The 8546-nt window shown below is 44.4% G+C and overlaps 1 protein-coding gene across 1 annotated transcript; it reads left to right on the top strand.

Moving 5' to 3' along the window:
- Positions 1-5837: 5837 nt before the first annotated feature.
- LOC119450904 (musculin) lies at positions 5838-6749 on the top strand. The gene has a single exon (XM_037714378.2). It carries the CDS (start codon positions 5994-5996, stop codon positions 6630-6632), a length of 639 nt encoding a protein of 212 aa, XP_037570306.1. The 5' UTR covers positions 5838-5993; the 3' UTR covers positions 6633-6749.
- The last annotated feature ends 1797 nt before the right edge of the window (positions 6750-8546 follow it).

Raw genomic sequence — 8546 nt, forward strand, 5'->3', positions numbered from 1 at the left:
AGCTGACGTAGTGCTGTCAAAGGTAAGGCATCTTTTCATCTCAACCATGCATTCTCTTAGATAATCATCGTTTAGTAGTATAGGGATCTTTCTCGAGCGACACTTGTTGCATAGTTGCTTGCAAGTGGCGCTGGGGTTGGATCCTACCTTCATGCTCACCAAGTCTCGCAACTGATCGTTCTTTTTTTTCTGATGTTTTACTTATTTATTTTTACTATGCGCCCACTTAGAAAAAATCATAATGCGTTCCTCCTGATTTAGGTGGGATGACTGTGCGCGATACTGCCGAAACTGCATGGCACTGGAACGCAAAAAAAAAAGTGTGGAAATGACACTAAACTGTCCCACTGTCTTTGTCTTAATGATTGACATAAACAACGGCAGTGGTTGTCACGTTTCTTATGGTCTTTATTTGTAATCTTGGCAAGAAGGATAAGTGGCAGGGACAAGATTTGGCCCACAAGCACGCAGCTCCGATACTGTAAACAAGCTGATAGTTTGTAGATCTTGCAGTGCCTGAGAAAAGCAGCTGCATGCTTCGTAAGTTCGTAGGTTAAGCGAAAAAGCTCTTCTTATGAGACACGGATTTGCAAAGCCACTAGTCAGGCGACTAGTGCTAACTTGTTTATGGTCTCAAGGAAATAAAATCCATCATCCAGCTTTTCTCTACATTTAGGCGGGATTTTTTATGCCGTCCGTATACCTAAACTCGGTTTTTCGCAGTACCCCTCCAACCTGCTGGCCACTCAGTATGATTAGAACCAATGCGTCAAAAAATCGTGAAGTATTCGTGCTTCCATGTGACCGGTCGATGTGACCCGTCGATGTGACCCGTTGATGTGACCCGTTGATGTAACCCACCAATGCGCACGTCCATATGGCGCGTCGACCTGGCCTGTTATTTAAAATTACACATTTTGGTTTTTTTTCTTGTTTTTTTTTTCTGCAGTCTGTGCATTGCCCTGACGTTCCACTTCTGGCTTCACATGTTATGTATAACTGGCAAATTTCCGTTCAAGGGAAAGAAGATACGCTTTATCGATGGTGCACTTACATACTTAATGCGGGATATTACCACATACAATACTTATGTTCAGTTTGATCGATTGGTTCACGCAACAGCTTGAATCACGCAAGTATCATTTTTTACTAACGTAGCAATTACTTGTGTTCTAGTTACTATCGTCGGATTCACCACATGGAGTTGTATTCGTTGTCGGATCTTGTGCTGCGGACTCGCGTTTGCAGGAAAAAAAAAAGAAACAGTGTGCTTTTACCAACAGCCAAACGGTTGTGCTCTAGAGGCTGTTTTTTAGCTGCACCAAATTTTTAAAAATTGCCTGTGGCAGATATCACATTCTAATCCTTGGCTCGACGACACGGCCTTTACTTCTACGTGAAATCAATATCGCGAAAAATTAACATATTGCACTAATTCGCTAGGTGAATTAATTACGTTACGACACACATTTCAACCTACGAATTGTAGCTAGTGAGTTTGCAAGGCATATCCACTTGAAACGCATTCTGAGGATGGCACCGGTTTCGAGACATGCGGCGTCAATCTTGCGGTAAAAACGCACTATAGTTCCACTTACTTAAAAAAAAATGCTGTTTAATTATGCGATGAAGCCCAAAAGTAGCTGTAAGCGAATGTATTTAAACATTCTGGTGCATTACGTGCCAAAAGTACGCTATTATTATTGGGCACGTCGTAGTGGGGGACTCCGGATTCATTCTTTATCACGCACCCAATGCACGGTACACGGGCATTTTTGCATTTCGCCCTCTGCGAAATGCGGCCGCTGCGGCCGGGATTTGATCCAGCACCCTCGGGCTTACTAGCCCAACGACAAAGCCACTACGCAACGTCGGCGGGTCCAATGCCTTTCCTCAGACACTTTAAGAAATTAATACCTCGAAACTGGTGTAGTCCTGAGAATTCGTTCAAAGGGGATACGCCTTGCGAACTCACCAGCAACAATTCGTAAACTGAAATATGTGTCGTAAAGTAATTAATTAAAACGATTCACCGTCACTCTATAATTCAGCTATTTCAGCCATTCCAGTGAAGGTACAGCTGCTGGTGTATAGCCTGACCGAAGAAAGCCTCGATCGGTGGCTATAAGTTCCAGAAATCTTGCTCGGGGTACTTGTGACCTCGAGGGGGCCAGGAGATAGGGGTGCGACAAACAGGAGATAGGGGTGGATCGCCTGTAACCTGTCGATAAACGAATGCACATGACAAGGCACCTCATTTTATTCAATATCCTCTGCTTGCGGGTGCTGTACTTTTTTCACTATGACTCTCTAACGGGCCTTGCAACACTCGTCATCCGATGTCTCCTTTCGGCAGTGGCTGCTCGGTCCCACTATATACCACCGCCGGCAACTACTTTGCAGACACGGCTGCTCCCTCAGCCCATAATGAATCGCAAACAGTTGCGATCCCCCTATCAAAAAGGGACGCTGCTAGAAAACTTCATTTTCTCGCACGAATCCCGACAAATGTTTACTACAGTCACCTCCGAGTCTCGAACTCCAGTTTGCACACATTAGACCCTTTTTAAAGCTGCAACTTCCATGACGGCTTTCCTGGTCTGATGCGACTTAGCTGTGCCACCTCTGACTTGGTATATCATTTACAAATGCTCACTCGTTCAACATCATAGGTGACGCGCATTTTTGTGACTCTTACGGGTGTTAATTCGCCCATTCCTTTCATTCTCGCGCTCGCTTTCCCCTCCCTCAGTGTAGAGTAGCAAACCAGGTGCAGCCTGATTAACCGCGCTGCATTTCTTTGTTGTTTTTTTCTCGCTCTATCTTATAATTGCGAAGAGACCACTGGACACATTCTGTACATTTGGTCCCTCTGCGATGCCCAGAGCATCACCGGGTAGAGTCGAATCGGTTTGGGTAAACACCGCTTTCAGAAGTGAAACTTTTTAAATCGTGGCCGTGTACCTCAATGCTGCAGAAGGCAATTAAAGTGATGTTAGAGTCTTCAACTTGAGAAATCTCTGCAACGACACAATGTGGACCTCTGAGTGTGCTCGCAGCTGGTGTTCTCTCTTATTATCTGCTTATCGCCTCCCCTAGTGCAGGCTAGCAAACCGGACGCGCGTCTGGTCAGCCGACCTGCCTCTTATTTCTTCATCTCTCTCTCTCTCTCAAACATTCCATACATCTTTTATGTCGATTTCAAAAAACGTCTGACTTCTCGTTCGCAAATTAAGCCACCTCGCCTAGTTTGAGGCAGTTTGGTCATGTAATTCTAGAATGAAACACGACAAAAAAAAATCAGAAAGAAAGAGCTCTAACATAACCCGACTCCGGTCAATTTTCTAAAGGCATTAGTAAATGGACAATTGCCGCTGCGTATACTATTAATAATTTAGCGTGTCACTTCATTGCGGCAAAAAAACGAGATGCCATTATTTTCTTGTATTTTAATGCCACTGTTCGGCGAGTGAGTCCATCGAGTGGTTCATACAGCCCGTCCGCCTACCAGTAATGAGGTAAACAAGAACAAAAGGCTTTAGTTGGGTGCTTTGGAAACATATCTGCGCCAAGGCCTTCAGTCTAATATGGTCATTGCAATAGCTCAGAGGAGTGGAAGTTTTGTAATGCTCGCAATCTTCAAGTGTCTGCGACAAAAGCATAGAATAATGCCTGTAAAGACATCATTAATGGAATAGGCAGCTTTTCCTTCGTGAATAATGTATATTGCGATTACAGCACTTATGAAAATATATTCGTTAAATTTGTAGGGCCTTGACGCTGTCGCTTTTCAAGGAAGTGCGCCTTTAGTTAATTGTTTCGAGAATTATCGCATTTAGCTTAACCAGTTCCATATATTTTTATCTTCCCTCAAATACTTCATTGCAGACACGCAAGAATAATGCTATAAAACGTTTCCCATATCAACGGACATGTCTGACTACTTTTAGTCTTATGAGAGTCAGTGTGTTTCATAATGGACGCACATATTTTCCTGATTGAAGAATTGGTAGCAGAAATAAAAAAATAATAAAAAAATAAACTGCATACAGTAGCTAACGGGAGGGGGAGGGGAAGCCAAGTTAAGGAAGCAAGAAAAAAAAAAGACACGACGAAAGAAAACAAAGGGTGTCATTAAACAGCTTCAGTAATCGAACGGCGTTCAGTACACGACAACGTTCAGTAACTTGAAATAAAGCAAACCAGGATAACCCAGGATGGATCACAATATATTCAGTGGTAAAATCTACGAGCACCACTGTAGCTTAATTATAAATGTTGTTGAGCTGCTCGTGAGTGTTTTCTTCAGACTAAAACATTGTTACTTGAGCTGCTACAACCGACACAGAAATATGTACATTGAGGCCGATGTCTGCTTCTTCTTTTCGGTTATTTTTTAATGACAGCCGAGATCAGTAATTAGGGCATCCCAGTCCGACAATGTGACGTCTTAAATTAAGTTTAGGGGATCTCTTTGACATGATGAAATACACTAGCGTCGTGTTGTGCTCTTGCTCAGTCTGCTTCGAACTTCGCCTGCGCATGGAGGTTTTATCTCCCGACACTGCGTACAGGCTGCTCTACGAAGACATGTTCAGAAACGAACAAAGAGACAGCTCTAGACAGACATAATGAATGCACATGACAAGGCACCTTATTTTATTCAATATCATCTGCTTGCGGGTGCTGTACTTTTTTCACTATGACTCTCTAACGGACCTCGTCGCCGTCGATACTCGGCTTTCCCAAACCTTGCATTGCATCTCCACTTATCATTGCAATGACAGCATATGTAGCACGTGCAAGGCCAACGATACAAGCCCAGTCATGTATGCAATATCTTTCTCTCTAACGCAAGTTTCATTGCGCGTTGCTCACCAGCTCAGCATAAAAATAAAAACTGCGTTTTAATGGGGTTTGTTCTCACCAATGACGGATTTCTCAGTACCGTGAAGTGCATGCCTGACACAGATCACAATATTTATGTGTGAGATGCCGCTAGAAGTTAAAGAAGAGTGTTGTAAGATATTTTCATGCAACTCGCTCAACTTTTCACATCGTTAAGTTTTGAATGTCAAGTAAGACCACATTTTTTTTAGCGAGTAAATGTACTCTGGAGCCCTGTCTTTATGGTATGAATGCAGCTTACATGGCTCATCCAGTAATATATTCATTTCCTTCTTCAAGCCTTCAATGAGCTAGAGCTTTCGGGGGCTAGCGCTTGTTTCGTCTTCAGTTAAAAATCGTGTTTGCTGTGCCGCCTCGTAAATCGTTTTCGCACACAAAATCTTGCCTGAAACCGACACGCCGTGTGTTATACGAGTATGCCCAGCGGTAGACATCGTAAATAGATCTGCTGAAATATTGGCATTCCACGGTTTCGCTGAACCTCCAGCACCATCTATTCAATACGAATGATACCATGCTAATTGCGGAGCCAAGTGAGCTGGAAATGGAATGCTTTGGCGCAGACGCTCCATCGATGGAAAGGCACACTCAGTGTGCCTTTCGATGGAGCAGCCGTGACACGGCATGGTATACGCTTTATGTCCCTCGTGGCATGACAGAGTAACCAACCAGTGGTCCTATGCTATATTTTCGGTGTATTGTGGCTATGAATTTTGTTGCTTTCTTCTGGGATTGTGTTGGTTAAAGATATGCTTCACACAAAACAGCGGTCTTTGATACGCTTCTTTGTTATAGATTCTTTACAGATTTTCGTTGTAAACTTCACTTAGCCTCACACCTGGAACAGTACAGCACAAATTCCCATTTTCATTCCCTATTAGGAAGCACAACTTACTGTGTTTCCTCATGTTTGGCAATTATGTCACTCAGTTTAAGGATTATTTGGGTTATTACAAAACCTCCTACCAACGAGTAATCGTTGCCATGGCACTTCTTTTCTTTATATCGCAGATAAAGCCAGACTGCAATCAACGCACCGGCAAGACTGAAACGCGCAAAACCGCCACCACAAGCTCTTGTGAACAATGACGATGGAGCCGATTGCGGTGGGCAGCCAGTTTGTAACCAGTACATACAGCATGACCAAGGATGTTCCCGTGTTCAGCATTGCGTCTCCAAGCCAGCATGCTATCTACTCCGGCCATCACCACACCCGAAGTCTGCACCAGGTCCCTTCCGACCACGCTCCGCCAGCTGGCATCGACGAAGACAGCGACCTTCTTCTTTTCACCGACACAAACAGGTTCTTCAATGATGAAGCCAAGAGACTGCTAGCACTCCGCGGTAGACTTCGCGGATTCGACAATGACGAGCCAGCAATTTATTCGGACAATTCGCTAGGATCGGGGACTGGTGGCGGAACGTCTACGCTCGGTCTTGAGGGATTGAAGAGAAAGCATGGCGGTGTTGATGCCGAGGTCATATCTGCGATGCCAGTGTCACCTTCCGCCGCCGCACCACCTCCCGTAGTCGTCAAGAAGCGAAGACTTGCCGCGAACGCCCGCGAAAGGCGGCGAATGCACGGCTTAAACGTTGCGTTCGATCGACTTCGCCAAGTAGTGCCTTCCATCGGTGACGACCGAAAGTTGTCGAAGTTCGAGACACTTCAAATGGCGCAGAGCTATATCACGGCGCTCACCGACCTCCTGGTCAGAGATTGCTGAGGAAAATACTGCCAGTCATCGGCGACACTGCACTACCGTGTCTCGCTGTTGACTTGTGAAGTAGGACTTGATTCTGCATGCGAATGGCTGAAACGTTGCCCAACTCACGAGCCCGTGTGCCGCTGTGCCATCCACATCATTTTTCTGCAAGCTCGACTGGTATAGGAAGTCTCGCTATAGCGCACTTTCTCGGCATTTGTGATTCAAGCTCCTAATAAGTCGGCGAATATTGGACGAAGTAGCCAACCTACGCCAGAGCTCTTGTGCATATGTGGTTTCTTACACTATACATATTTGGCGAGTGATCCCTTAGAATTAGTTGAACTTTAAATTGGGATATAAATGAGTTCTAGCTCGCTCATTAGAAATGCCAGCCTACATTTATAGTTTACGGACTAACCTCGGAAGAATTTTATTGCAGTATAGCTTGGACGCTTAAAGACAGGACTCGCACGCTTGTTTACTGGGCTGCAGGTCATGCGTAGGACAATCTGGTAGAAGTTGTGTACACGCTGTTTGATTCTCGCTTTCAAAACAGAGCTAAGTAAGGAATGACCTGGAGAATCTTGCGCATTCTTGGGGCAAACTAAAAATAGTGAGCACACTGTGTGTTGTACACACTCTACACGAGTACGCTGTGTGTCTCTAATTCATGGTCTGAGATCAATCGTTTATTCACAATTCTCCACGCATAGTCTGAGCCGGTCCGTCTAATTGCTCGTAGCATGACGCTTTTATGACTGAACAAATATGTTTGTTTTATTTACAACATAAGTTCTTAGCTGCGGTAATCCGTCGCAATCCTAAGCTGAACTGTCCTTTATCTTTGTGATTCTTAGGTTCACGTCAAACTACTAGCAAAAATGGGCTCGTTCACGGAGATGCGCCATGTAAACCGCCTGGTAAATACTCACGCATTTTTCACCAAAGATGTACATTGTTCCCCATTTCCAATTGTGCAGCTTCGGCAGAGGAATTAGATTAATGAATTCGCTAGTATAAGCACAAGTGGCCTGCTTTGTTTATTTCGCGTATTTCGGCGGGCAGCATTCATTGAAACCGATCATATAACATTTTAACGACACCAAGGCTCGTTTTCACAATAAGCTCGCAAGGTAGAACTTTTTTTTCTGGGGCGGGGGGGGGGGGGGGGGATGATGCCAGCCAATATTAGTAGCAGAGGAAGCCAGCCAATGACAAAGAACACTTGCGAACGACAGGTATTGTTAATTGGGTCCCAGATTGGTTGTGAAACGCGCCTTTCCGTAGTTAAGACGCACCTTGCTCTTGAAAAGAAAGTAAGTTGGGTCGGCGGTAGCGCGCGACCACTTGGTCCTAGGCGAGGTGCAGAAATACCAAAGTGGCATTTTATGCCGTTTTTTTTAGTTATTTTTTTTTATACAGAAGGTGCTCTTCGGAACACAGATATGTGTCCGAGCTGAACGCAGAAAATTAAAAGTCACCGAAATGTTTTTTTTTTTTTGTGTGTGTGTGTGTGTGTGTGTGTGTGTGTGTGTGTGTGTGTGGAAAAGGAACACCCTATGAACACTTGTTGTTTTGTGATATCTCCTTTTTATTGTTTGGTTCATCAATTCAGTGTTGTAAATAGTACTTGAGAAAGCTACTTATTAACAATTTTTCCACTGCCGAGGAGAGTTCCCGCATGCCGTACAAGCCGTGTGAAAGTGTTGCCAAGGCCGAAGTGACAAAGATGCCAAATGTAGAGTATATTTTGCCGTCATTATGGCTGATCGACGTCTACGCATGCCATGTCTATAAATATATTTTTACCACATCGGCGACGTTTCTGTGTGTTATTCAAAGGGTACCTAGTCTGCGTCTTTTGGTGTCTTAAAAGAGAGCCCTAAACGCACGACACTATCCCCTTATTCCTCCTACGCCTCTTCACTGAGC

This window comes from Dermacentor silvarum, chromosome 1 (genome assembly GCF_013339745.2).
Source record: "Dermacentor silvarum isolate Dsil-2018 chromosome 1, BIME_Dsil_1.4, whole genome shotgun sequence".
In the NCBI taxonomy this organism is placed as follows: domain Eukaryota; kingdom Metazoa; phylum Arthropoda; class Arachnida; order Ixodida; family Ixodidae; genus Dermacentor; species Dermacentor silvarum.

Bases quoted from the DNA above. Each gene is read 5' to 3' on its own strand.
- LOC119450904 (XM_037714378.2), top strand. From the start codon at position 5,994: ATGACGATGGAGCCGATTGCGGTGGGCAGCCAGTTTGTAACCAGTACA.